This window comes from Anopheles coluzzii, chromosome 2 (assembly GCF_943734685.1).
Source record: "Anopheles coluzzii chromosome 2, AcolN3, whole genome shotgun sequence".
In the NCBI taxonomy this organism is placed as follows: Eukaryota; Metazoa; Arthropoda; class Insecta; order Diptera; family Culicidae; genus Anopheles; species Anopheles coluzzii.
The window spans coordinates 98304868-98318720 of NC_064670.1; the positions used below are offsets into that span (position 1 = coordinate 98304868).

At 45.4% G+C, this 13853-nt stretch overlaps 1 protein-coding gene across 1 annotated transcript in view; it reads left to right on the plus strand.

Annotated features, from left to right (window-relative positions):
- The window catches only part of LOC120950424 (acid sphingomyelinase-like phosphodiesterase 3a), a 53817-nt gene that overhangs the window by 12612 nt on the left and 27352 nt on the right, over positions 1-13853 (plus strand). Inside the window, exons 2-3 of the mRNA XM_040368425.2 lie at positions 7439-7507; positions 10341-10500. Coding sequence (XP_040224359.2) covers positions 7439-7507; positions 10341-10500 — 229 coding nt within the window. The remainder of the gene's footprint in view (positions 1-7438; positions 7508-10340; positions 10501-13853) is intronic.

Sequence of the window (13853 nt, forward strand, 5' to 3'; positions counted from 1 at the left end):
AGGTGAATCCTTTAACTCCCTCGAATGGGGTGAGTAAACGAAGCAGCCAGAAGCCGGGGACAGAGGGACAAGATGAACCGTAAAACTGTGCATCCAAAAGGGCACACACAGAGCCATAGGGGTGGAGTAGGAAAAAAAGGACGAACCAAACCAATGCATGATGCAGTAGAGCATCCATCGTGAGTGATCCTGCAGTATGTAACTCTTGTACCTTTCTTTTTTTTGTCGGACTGCGCCTCCATTTATGCTACCACACAGCTACACACATTTAGATGTGTGTCTGAATAGGGTTAGTGAGCGCGTGTGTGTGTGTGGCTGAAAAGAAAATCTGACCAGTTTTCTAGGTCTTCCATTCATGGCACGATTCCCATCTCAATTTGCTGCCCCTTAAATCTGCCGGTAAAGAGGTTCCGACCGACCAGACCAGTGCATGTCTGAGGTTTCAGATTTGCAGGTCTTTAATTCAGCATGCAGTGCTCACTTCAACCTCAATCCATTCGGTACCGAACGCTTGTCGTCTTCCCTAGCCTTTCCGATAGCTTTTTTTCCTGCCTTCTTTGGGCATGCAATGGAAAAACAATCGACGACTTGGTTGGTGTGTTCGCATGTGAGGATGAACGAAAGAAAGGATTGGGACGACTCATAACACATACACGCATACACTTCTCGATAATGAACCAGTTGACCTACACGTTTAACCAGAGATTTGTTGGAACACAATTTTAGTCCAGCCAGGATCAGAGCAACCATCAGTAAAACGGTCAAGAAGGCCGTCGCCGCCGCCGCCGTCACCACTCCACCGGAGGGAATTGGAAAGAAGGCAATTTTGTGGCATTAATTCGAGGTCAAACGAGAAAACGATTGGTGCAGTGATTTATTCCTTCTCCATTCCAAACAGACCGTTTACAGCGTGACCCGAAACGAAGAGAGGGAAAGTGGGACGAGCGTTACAAAAGAACGTCCTTAGTGTGTGTTTGTGTGGAATAATTGCACAGCCCAGGCAATTGTTGGACCGTTCTTACCCCCAAAGCAACACACTCAGGCTCGGACCGGAAAGTGTCGTGGAAGCGCATTCGTTAAATTACTCCCGCATCCTCCCCGGCACCCAAGGGACCGGTAGATTATATTCGGTTTGAAAAGTTTATTGGACAAATTAGCTTAGGTCATAATTTACTGCACTCGCAGTTACACACACACACACACACTCGCACACAGTAACTGGCAAAAGGCACACATACCCGGGGTTTAATTTTCGGAAACTCGAAACCTGCTCTCATCGAAAATGTATGACTTCCAAGTCCAGAAGGGGGTCAAGGGTGGCTTTTGCTTGCTCTTTTCGAGCAACAAAACGCTACCGGAATGGCATGAACCACACCACAAAAGCTTCAGAAAGGAAAGAGGAGGGAGAGGAGGGAGTGTAAGAGGGAGATTATTTTGTAAAACCAAACACTCGTATAGGGCTGGCCAGCCGGGCAGCAGCCCAATGCCCATTTGGAATCGTGAAAAGTGTCCTCTCCCAGTGTTCGAACTGGTCCGACTGGAACAGACCGTGGAGCATAGAACGCAGACACAGTAGCAAGAGGGCTCGGCTGCGGCCCCACCCGGGAGCAACAACTCCGGCAGCCGAAAAAGGGATCGTTTCATAACTAAGCGGATCAGATTATCCGAGCTGGAATTAACACATCACTACCACGACGATGACGACGAACCGAACAGATGTTAAGTTGTGGTTTTTCTTGTTTTCTTTTTACAGAGCGCGTCCATGTTTGTGTGTGCTCTTTGCAATGAAAAGCTTTGGAAAATGGAATGGTGGAGTGGGTTTCATGGTTTCATAAATTCTCCTACAAACTTTCGCACACTTTGCACAAAATTTATACCACCTGACCCTTTTTAGCGTTGCATACATTTAGGGGTAAAGGTTGGCTGGACGAATGAACAGGAAAAAAAACCGAACACGTCTCACATAACACACCCATTTTGCTGCCATAGAGAGGTATAGTAAAAGGTCGATTCGTCTTCTCATATCCTTGTATGCGTGTGTGTGTGTGTGTGTGTGTGTGTGTGTCAGGAGCTCACACGGGAGGACGCGCGCCGCGTGTGTAAATCCTTTTCGACATAACAAAGTTGCTCTACCATAAGCTCGTTACGCTCGTCCTCGGTGTGCTGCCGAAGCAGGTTGATGAAAATTTCCATTTTACGTACACAAGCGACTTCATTTTTTTTTCTTCTCTTTATTCATCATCATCTAACGTCGGTGTGCCATCGGCATTCGGCTCGTGTGAAGGTTTTTTTTTTGGCTCTGTGTATGTGTTTTTTTACGAGGTGACAAGGTAAGGACAGGTACCGTGTGCATCGCCGACGGTAGACGATGCATTCCCGGGGTAGGTTGGAGGCTCGATTCTTGAACCACACGGCGATACAGTGCGCTATAGTATCGCACCGTGCCGATGCCGTCGGTTCAGAGGTTGAGGATGGCGTATTATCTGCACACCCGGACCGAAATGCCAATCTCTTACCCGGACAGCCCGGTGAGATAGTGAGCCTTTGAGCGGTACGTGGTCGCTTTATGGACGGGAATGATCCGCCCCGGGAAGACCTTGAGTACATACACACACAGAGCACACGTGTGAGCAGCGTCGACGGTTCGTTTAGGTTACTTACAGTCAGCCTTATAGTAGCTGATGGGTTGGAAATGGTGCTCAAATGAAGCCGACGACGACGGCGAAGACGACGACGACGATGATGATGATGATGGCGATGTTCATCGTACAAGCTACGGCTAAGCATGGCTGGAGGTCGTGTTCTTATGGCGCCAGCATGCATTTTATGACTCGTGATGTGGAACAGGGATTTGAAGATACTAAACATGGACGCGATATGTTATTTCCCTGAGGTAGGTACGAGTGCAGTTATCTAATGTTTCCACCAGCCACGATGAGTGATTCTTTGAAATCCAAACTTCATTTAATACAGTTGAATTTTTAGGTTGATGGAACCATATTTTTTCACAGAATGCATTCAATTCTACAACTAATAATCCTGCTGCTAACAGCCTACATTTTCAAGCATTACCAACTAACGCTTAATCCGCTTCGCCGGTAAAAGCCATCCGTTCCATCTAACGCGCGGTAAAAGAAGATTAAAAATCGGTCTTCACATCGCAGCGTCTGCAAATGTGATCGTAAAAGTGGCTCTATTATCTATACGTTCGTGATAATGCCGGTTCGTTGATGCCGGAAGGGCAGCACAGAGGCTACAGACTTACACGTCGTTGCTGCAGCAGCACCGAGTGCGAGGAAATAAACAGGATAATTAAAGTACCTCCGGAAGGCGGGATTCCTTTTAGTGTCTTGCTGCTTCCGGGATGCGTCAGTAATGACAACTTCATCTGCCATATATATATATATTTAGCTAAGCTTCCTGTGTAGAAGATAAGCGATAGCTCCACACCTTTGTGGCAAGAAAGTGTGAGCTTTAGCTGTGCTGGCATTACACGCCGCTCTTCCGGTTTGTCATACTCTACTTCAAATACTGTCACACGGTTGTCGATGTTTAATCAACTTTCCACAAACTCCCCTAGCCGGAATGTGAAACCTGTGGCGCGAATGAATGGAGGTGAACATTCCTCGTGGCAGAATGTGTCATGTCTATCTGTTGAAACACACTTTTGAAACGTGATTGTGGAACTTTTCACGCGTTCCAGAGCGCATGGATACAAAGGGAAAATAATGCCGCAGCTACAAATGGAACCTCGCCAGCCTTTGTGAGATACAATTACATTAAAGTACATAACAAGGGAATTATGGAGTTCTGTGGAACCGAGAACGAAACATTCCTGGAACTACTTCATCAAGAGCAACCTTGACACGCTTCCGTGCAAGCTCATACTTAGTGGATGGTTTTCTGTGAATTTTGTCGATCGAATTCTAGCTAGGTTCAGTTTAGACAACCGCATAACAAACAATGCGGCTGAAGCGGATCGTAACACCGTGACGGTGGTTTGTTGACGAGGGTCCTAAGCATTTGAACCAAACCACAAGGCACAAAATTGGATTAGATTAACAAACAAAACAGAAAAAGAAGTTCTGTTCGCTTACCTGCTCTTTTAATCATTTGTGATCTGAATAACAATCACTAAGATCACAATAAGGAAATCGTAGAACAAATTAAATTCTTCGGTTTAGATACTTATTTACTAGCAACGCAAGTTGATAGGAAGACTAAAGAAGTCTTAAACTAAAGCACCAAGCTAAAGAGGAGATGTGAACGATGATCATCTGCAACCAACACACCCGGCAAGATAAATGTGCTTTAATACCGCCAAACAACAGATGGTGTACATAGACATATTTTACATCTTAAGCACGGGCTGTCTGTCTCCAAAGAAGGCGTCATGAAATGAAGCAATATAATGAAAAAGAAGAAAAATTAGGACACCGTGTGGTGTTGGTGATATACGAACGTATGTAACGCTATTCCTCTTATCCCTGGGGACAGGAGAAAGTTCGTGTCGTTTAATGTAACATTAACATGCAATACTGTTTGATTTCAACGAACGCCCTATGTTCGGTGAGCGAACTGTTAAAATCTACTTTAATGAACAGAACAAAAAGCACTTAAGGGGAAGTATCGTCAAATATGTATCTGAAATGAACCGTTATTAAGAAAATAAATCTTTGAAAATCATTGCAAATTGCATACATTTAGGCGCATGTGATAAATGAAGTACACATTACGCTATTTTAAAAACTCCCAAATATAGGCAACTTGCATTACAACTGTTTGTTTTTTCCTCACTTATCTTTTTCAACCTTACTGAGCCTTAAAACATACTAAATGAAAACACACAAGCTTATGAGTGAAAAGTTTATCACATCGTAAAACTGCGTGCTGCTCAATGCGCGCGTATCGATTTTGCTGTCAGTCAAGCTTTCATTTCCCATCCTACCACACGCTCATGTACAAGCCCACCAATCATTCTAACGAAACAAAGCCCTGAGCCATGATTTGTACCCTCTTTACGTTACGATGTTGTTCTCCTCTCCTACCTTTTCTTTGCCAAAGTCAACAGCACCAGAAGCCGCCGTCGTTTTTTTTTCTCCATTCATTTGATTTAACACTTTAATCCATAACATCTCCCACCCGTTCGTCCGTTTTTGGTAAACGAGCAAACGCCGAAATGGTTCACTTCGAGTCAAACCAGTCTAAATCTGCGAGACGGTTCTGACGGTATCCGTTCGGTGCGTTACTTCCACATCGCATCGCAGGTACCGTGTAAGTAAAAGGGCACCATCACACAGTAAACATCGCAGCAACGCGGTTCGTGGTCGTCCTGCACTAACCGTGCCCACGTTAGACGTGTAAAAGGTGAAGCAACAAAAGGAAGAGAGAAACAAATGCTGTGCCCAACCCGATTGTGACGCGTGTTGGAAAGACAAGCAACGCGCGAAAAGCGAAAGCACAACAATGGTTGATTTCACCTATGAAGCGATTGGCTGCTTTCTCATCACGATGAACCGGGTGTGAGTGTAAGCGAACGTGTTGCCAAACAAAACAAAAAAAAGTATAACCTCCAGATACGGTGGCAGAACCATCGCCAAACTAGTAGGGGCGAAACAGGAACCACTTTAATGCTTTCCTATATCGCGCGAACGAGCAACCATGGTGGCAGAGGCCGTGTGCTGGCTTGAAGGAGGAAAAATCGATGAACAAATTGGTTAGCATAGTCTTTATTTACATTTCATCCCTCGCGTCCAGTCACCCAGCTTCGCTCGGAGCGATTCGATCAATCTCTGTGCCGCTGCTACCTGTATGACGGAGGTGGCTGGTTTTCCACCACGAACAGGGGGGAAAATGGATCCGATGCTGGTAGCGACATGATTTGTGAAGGTTTGCCGTTGCTATCGACGGTTCCGGATGGTGGGGGGCGGTTTGTCATGGAAACGGGTTGGGAAACGTCTTATGGAAAAGGGACGCACGATAAAATCCTTTCCAACCGGACCCCTTTTCACGCCGTCGTCTGTGTCCCGGGCCTGGGGTAGCTTGCATCAATAATGTAGCCCCGATCAGGTGTGTAAACCGATGAATGCTGCAAGTGGGTGCTGTCTGTGTTCCATCCTTTTTGTTCGCCTGTCCGTTTGTGTGTGTGTGTGTGTGTGTGTGTGAGTGTGTGTGATTGGGTTTGTGAAAAAGATGAAATGTGAACACTGCTTGCTCTCGAGAAAGGTTGTGAAGTATGCCGCTCGCTCCAGTTTAAGTGTGTCTGTGTTTACCTCCTCGGCCCGACAAGGGTGAGAAATACATCCGCTCTTTGCCTATCGGTATCAGCATAACACGCACGGACGCGATACACGATACATCTTAAGCGGTTCTTTGTTCAGCCTCCAAAGACCAGACCAGAACCGTGCGCCATGGCTTACATGGCCGGCGGGAAAATGCTTTCAACTCGATCGCCTCTGTTGGTTCCCTACTTCTGCGCCTTTTCGAATGTGGTGAATATCTCGATCTTCGTGCCAGAGCATCTTGCCCAGGTAGCAGAGCCGAAAATTCCAACGCAAACGAACGAACGAAAGCATATTTAAGCGTTTATCCGCTGTTCGACCTTTCACTGTTCGAATAGAAAGCATTTCTGTTTGGGTTCGGTGTTTTTTATTATGCTGTACACAACATACTCACTCACAAAAAAGCGGCATTCCACCGGTGAACGGAAAACGAACAAACGAGATGATGGAATGTGCGGAAATGGATCGATCGAAGCCCGCTATCAGTTGATATTGAGTTCCAATTATAACAAGCTGAAGAAGTTTAACATCGGGAAACCAAATTTTTTGTCTTCTTCTACTACTACTGGAGCTCGAATAGGAAAGCACAACAGAACAGACAGCCTTGAACACACAGCCCAATCCCTCTGGGAATTGGGTGTGTGAGAGTGTGTGTGTGAGTGTGGGCTTGGATCGTTTATTTATTTATTTTACTTCCTTTATTTACCTGCTGGTAGCAGACTCCGTTACGATTTATATTTCCCCGTCCCCACGGTTGCGCATCGATTCATTGCGTTCTAGGTTAGGATTCAACGGGCTTAGCAGTGTACCTGGTACGCCAGAAGTGCCAGAGAAACATAAATAACAAGCAATTGTCAGGAAAACGGAAAGGGGAAAGCGGTGAGCAGTGCTTTCCATTTTGAAAGTAAATAAATAAGATTCTCGTTAGCTCAGTCGACCAGTGGGGTACATCACAACATGCTGCTGCTGCCACTGCTGCATCCTCCTGTGGATGGTGTTTTATCAATCGTTTCTCCATTTTTTTTGTTCCATCGATATTTACAGTTTACCTTGCCGTGTTTCGTTCCATTCCTGTTTTGCGTAAAGCGTACTTAACAAACGTGCTCACATTTTTTTATCTCAACTCTCAATTTTTCCCATTTCCCTTCTGTTTGCAGGCTACTTCTGGCACATAACGGATTTACATCTGGATACGTACTACACTACCAAGGGCGATATCTTTCGCAGTAAGTATACTGTTCCCCGTACCATTTTTTCACTTCCCCTTTTGTTGCCCTGTGTTGACAATCTGCAAATTCCTGTCCATGTTTTTCCGTCCGTTTCTGCCGTTTTCCTTTGGTACCTGCGTGATGCTTTTCGGGCTCGCGTGTTTTCTCCCCTACCGTTGACACAAATTTCACGCACAACCCAGGAATAATGGTGCGCTGAAGTTGTTCCCAAGAAGGACGCTCCATTTGTATGTGTATGTGTGTTTGCTCTGCTTCTACACACTACGATAACAACACTCTATTTGCCCTTCAAGGACGTCGGCGTACGGTTTCGGGGTGTGCGAGCCACTCGTTCAAGATGCGTACGAACATATGCAAAACGCTTTCATGGAATGCTGGCTCGGGCCACTTGGTAATCGAAGGCACTTGGAAAGCAAGTGGAATCCCATTTTGGGACGGTTGGATAAGGCAAGCATGCCGATACCAGGATGTGGGTTTGCGATGCTTTATTGCTTTTTATGTGTGATTTAAGGGACAACAATGGGAACGGAACCGTGCCGTGCCACAAGTGCCTGAGATTGTGTAAAGCTTGCTTGCTATTTAGAATGATTTTAAGTGGTTCATTGCAGTGCAGAAGGTGGATGGAGCGGATACAGCGCGGGAATAGATTTGAACAAACAATCGTTCGTTTGTAAATAGTGTAGGAAAAGGATGGATGTTACATCGAAGCAAAACGGTTGTGTTTGCATGAAACTGAATTATTTGTTATGCGGAAGTGTACTTTTTAGTTGCTGCAAATTAGGCTGAAAATGAACTAGAACATAATTTCATTAAAAAAAAAAAATTCATAAAAGGTGAAATTGATTTTTTTCAAATTCAAGAATAAATTGGTATATTTTCCATCCAATATTCATTTAACAAATAAATAAATAAGTTTTGCCCTCAAATCAATTGCTGTTGAAACGCTTTATGCAACATAACCACAGCAAAAAATCCATCCCGAGCTGCAATTAACGCCCAAAGTTTATTGATTTCCCACGTCTAAACCAACAAACACCCACACGTGCACACATTCAAAACAATAATTAAACGAAAAAAACTGTATGAAATTCAATTTATTAAATCATATTCAGGGTGTTCGGGGCGCGCATTCATAATTGAAAAGCTAAACTAATAATGAAACGGTGGTTTATCCACAGCACAGCCCACGGGTCACAAATCTACCAGCCACCAGGCGTCCCCACCGGGCAAATCAAGCAGGGTGCTGCACGTGTAGCAAAATTGACACTTTTTTAACCCCCCTTTTCCCGTTCAATTCAACAACATTCGTTTGCCACACCCCACCTACTCAATCGATAATCGAAAAGGGGGTTGTTTTAAATAGTGCAGATTAAATCGAAACGATACACCGCTGACATTAACACTTCAAATTAATATCGCACATTTGACCCCGAAAAGAGGACAGAAACACACACACATACACACATATACACAAGCAAAAACAAATCGTGAACTAAAATAGAACCATAACACCATGCCACGTTCATATTTAAATATTAATCTGCACTTCAAGCTTCGCATGCCACGACAACCGCTTTATTAGAGCAATTTTGCAGCAAATTGCATCCCACCACTCTCTGGAGGGGGTGGAGGCGATGGTTGTTTGAGGTGGAAATGAAATTTCCATTTCACCATAAATCCCAAAGCTTCCCTTTTACCCTACAGACCATTTAAGAGACGGCCAGTCTTCGGTTTGGCAGTAGCTAGCTTAATAATAAAACCATTACACATATAACTACTTCCGAGTGCAACACAGAAGTCGCATGGTGTTGCAAAAGCATTACACACACATATACTCACACTCACGAGATGATAAAAACTCTAGCTTTACTTTCAACCCACCGTCAGCTAGTGGCAGCAAGAAAAGTACTCGATCCGCCCCGGGGGGGAACAAGCCGCGAGCTTGCAAGTCGGTGGGATAAAGTTTTGTCAGCCTTACCACCGACTCATATCTCTTCTGGACAGCGTGCACTAGACCCGTTCTCCGTGCCAATGTCTGCAAATCTCACCGGGCTGACCTAATTTGAGTTCGAGTTCGAGCAAAAATAGGGGAGTTTCGTTTTTGTCTGGCTGGAACAATTTAGCAAGCGAAATGAAACATATCTCCACTTTTGCAAACGGCTCAAAGGCACAAGGAAAGGCTGTCGCGTTATGGGTGGAAGGTAAAAAAAAAACACACACACACACCCGTTGAACAGCAAAAAAACAAAGGACTGGTGGACACCATTGTCAAAATTCTGGTGCGCCCTGCGTGATTGCTGGTTTGGACTTTGGCAACGCGAAATGCGACTGACTTTATCCAATAAAGGCAGGGCTGGGGCCGAGTTTTGTTCCCTTTTTTGTTACCGGCTCACCCACATTATAGGCCCCATCTTTGAGCCGCTCGTTGATAGAAAAAAAGCCCAAAAATTCTGCACACGAACGAAAATGGGAGGGAAAAAAGAAACAAAAAAAACCCCACAGCTCAGCTTTATTCCACTCACATCCGCGCTGTTAAACGAGCGGGGACAGCTACAAGGCGCAAGGAACTCGTACGACGTGTGTGTGTGGAAGGTGCCTGCAATCGTTCTCAGTTGCAGCTTTGCCAGCTAATCCTTTTGCATTGTTCGTATGGGGGTTTGGATTTTGGATTCATTCTTCGTTCCCGCAGAAAACTTTTGCCCGACGTACGAGGGCGCCCACTGTATCTGTCTCTCTTTGGCTCTTTTAGCTCGTTTTTTCCTTGCAGCAGCTGCAGCAGCACACATCCTTTTTCTTCCCATTCACGCTGATTATTCCGTCTCTCCCACAGGTTGCTGGCTTAACGAACATCACTCGAACACGGCCAGTGCCAAGCGCCCGGGCCCGTACGGAGATTACATGTGCGACAGCCCATGGAGCCTGCTGGAATCCGCCACGCAAGCCATGAAGTCCAAGCAAGGTGATAACGTCGAGTTTGTCCTGTGGACTGGGTAAGTGCCAACTGGACCACCAGTGAGGGGGGGGGGGGGGGGGGGTTGGAATATTTCTTCCCATTCTGGTTCTGTTCTGGTCGCTCCTAAAAATTGTCCCGCAGTTTTGGTGCGAGAAAAGCACCATTTTTAAGCATTTTTTTGTCTTCCGGAGTTTCGCTTTTTTTATCAAGCAGGGCAGAAATACTTCGTTTTTGTGTATGTGTTGGTTGGTTCTCTGTTTTGGTGCCTTCTGCTGACCATTTCGGGATGGCCGTTACTGGCCATAAACTGCTTTTCGAAACGAGGCAACGATCGAAAGAAAGAGGGACACCAATGGCGGGCAGGACTGCTGCTCGACCAAACTTTAGTGCGCGTGATTTATCGACAGTCGGTACAATTTATGATGTCTTGCAAGAAAAGCACCCCAAAGTGGAAGAAGGAAGAGGAAGAGAGAGAGAGGTTACCCAAGAGGGTGCCCTCCCGTAATCTCTCCCTTACACACTTGCCCTTTTTTTGGGGAGGGTTTTGTGACATGGTTTTTTGTTTGTGTGTTGGCGTGTTTGGTGCGACCGCCACGCTTACACGGTTACACAGTTCGATTTTCCGGGCAGAGTTTTTTTTATTTTTATTCCGGTTGCTACACACCAGGAGAGTGAGTGTGTGGCAAAACAAAAAAATACGGGAAATGAATCGAAACCGGTGCCCTCCGACCGGGTATGTTATTAATATTCGCCCACAATCGCTATAAAATCTCGACCAGTATAAATCAAATCAATGCCAGTGCATTGGCAGGTCGATTCGGCACCACAGCTCTTTGGGGCTACCGTTTGTTGCCTGCTCGAAATCTCTTCCTGAGCGTTGTTTTTCTCCAGCACTCGAGCAGCGCTCTAAAGATTGGAAAGTTTTTCTTGCCTTCCGGGAACACGGGAAGCACACAAAAAAAGAATGAAATTTTCTCTTAGGAAGAATGAATTTTCTTTTCATATTTTACCCCTCCCCGACTGCTCCATCCACCGCATCGCAATCGATGGAACGTCGCTTTCGTGCGACTTTTTTTTTGTACGCCGTCTTTCCATCGATTCAAGCATAACCGATTTTATTCATTTGACCTTGTTCGCTTCCCAGTGCCATCTTTCAAGCACCGTATTTGTGCACTTTAGTCGCATGCCTCCAGCGCAAACGACTTTGAATATTTGATCAGGAATTACATAATGGCCCGCGCGATGCGGTACGCGATATGAATGATAACAATTTTCCTCCCGTGTGCGTTACCGCTTTTGTGTAGCATTTGGGTGAATTATTCCCGCCCTAAATGGGTGGGCAGGGTGGGAAGTGTAGCACCATTTTGACGGTGCGTTTTGAAATAGTAGCAGTAGATGCTTGACGCTGCGTGTGGCGCTTTTTTTCATTCCACTTGTGCACGCACACGATTGTTGACAGCTCGCCTATGACGACAAACGCGTGTAAGCAGTCGATCGCGTTAGCCCTTTTGTGTCGCACCTAGGCAGGGGGGGGGGGGGGAGGGGTGGAAAAGAACCAAATGAAAAAGAAGAAAAAAAACAGTGCGCCTCATAACAGTGACGTTTGATCGAACGCTTGGCTGCTTCTCAATCGTATCGCGCTGTACAGGCAGGAACGTAACTGGCAATCCCGTCGCCCATTCGTTCGGTTTTGATCCCGCTGGCCCGTTCGTTTTTTCAAGGAAGCGTACAATCACGGGCGGGACAAAAGTTCAAAGCGCTCAACGTGCTGTGTTGTCGCACGGACGGTAAACGGGATGGCTGAGCTGTGTTTGAGGGGAATGTAACAGCAAAGGAACAAAAGAGATCCAACGCTCCCAGATCCAACGAGCATCCCGTTCTGTCTAGCTCGTTATCGGATTCGTGGAAGAACTGGCTGCATACCATCGATTACATCCGCGGTCTTGGGTACACTCCCCGCCCGATGGAGGAGATGTTTATGGGGACAAAAAATTGAATTATCAGTGCCGCGTGACAAACGCCAAAAAAACTGATCTTATGAAATAATCATTACGACGATACCAGAGAATATGATTTCATGGATCAAACAATTGAAAGTGAATCGACTGGCGGGTAAAATAGGGATTTATGTTTTGTTATTTAACAAAGCCTTCAGAGTGAAGCTTAATTTTCCTGAAAAGAAAGGCCAACAACGACAGATCAACCAATCTTGTGCTGAAAAATCTTTACCCAACCTGGACAATTCGAGTTCAAAAAGTAATTGCCATGTAGCTTGCTTAAACCACACAGCTAGAAGGAATTTTCCTTTTTCAATATTATGCCTGAACAAATTATCAAATAAAGCATAATATTTAACGATGAAAAACAATGATCAATTGCACATGCCAATACAATATTTGCTTTACTTATTCACGCTTGAATAGTTCATCAAACACCTCTTCCTTCGATGATATGCTCTACTGCACCAAATCCTCCGCCTAATTGAACTACACCATCAGCACACGGTAAAATCATGCTTCAGATGATCACATGTTCACTCTGCCACTGTCGGAATGTTACGCCACATAACGACTACGGCTGCCAGCTTCAGAGTGAAGGCTCACTCGGGCTTAAAGAATGCTTCAAATAAATATTCCATACATACATCGTCATTTCCCAGCGCCATGTGTACCACCCTCTCTCCGCCTCCGTGCGACTGTCTCGCCATAGCTTCGACTTCGGTATTTGGTTTTTCATTTTCCTCGGAATTTGCTATCGACCGAACTTTGTAGCGGAGCACGATAATGGTCTGTTCCGGGGAAGGCGTACAAAAAACGTGGAAACGGGGAAATAAATCCTGAGTGTGTATTCCATTTTTGATAGGCAATTTTCTTCCCGTACACAGCCGGTAATTCGACCTACCCTGTACACCAGAAAAAAACATACACTCACACAAAGATAGAAATTCCGTTGCTTGCGTAAATGCACGCATGTGAGAGCGTCGGTGTAGGAAGGACTAAAAACAACAAGGATTTCGTTTGAGTCGATACAACGAAACTCCTCTAGCGGGTAGTGTAGTGAGAAGCGAATGAAAAAACAGGCACATGAATTGTATCATTTCGAAGAGAAAGGCTTTTCCAGCTCTTCGCCGAATTGTGAAAAGCGGCAAAAGTTCCCTCCCTTCGGCTTGCTTCCTTTTTTGCTCGTTGGAGGGGCAAGACAAACTCCAAACAGAAGCGCAACCCCGGAAAGCTCGAAGTGTTTCAGCCGAACCGTTCGGCACACATACGACGCAAGACTTTTTGAAATACGCCTCTTCGATTCAAGGTGAAATTCAATTAATATTAAATGATATTTCTTCGGAAAGCGAAACCACACCGGCAGTGCTCGTTTTGCCGGTGTACTTTTTTG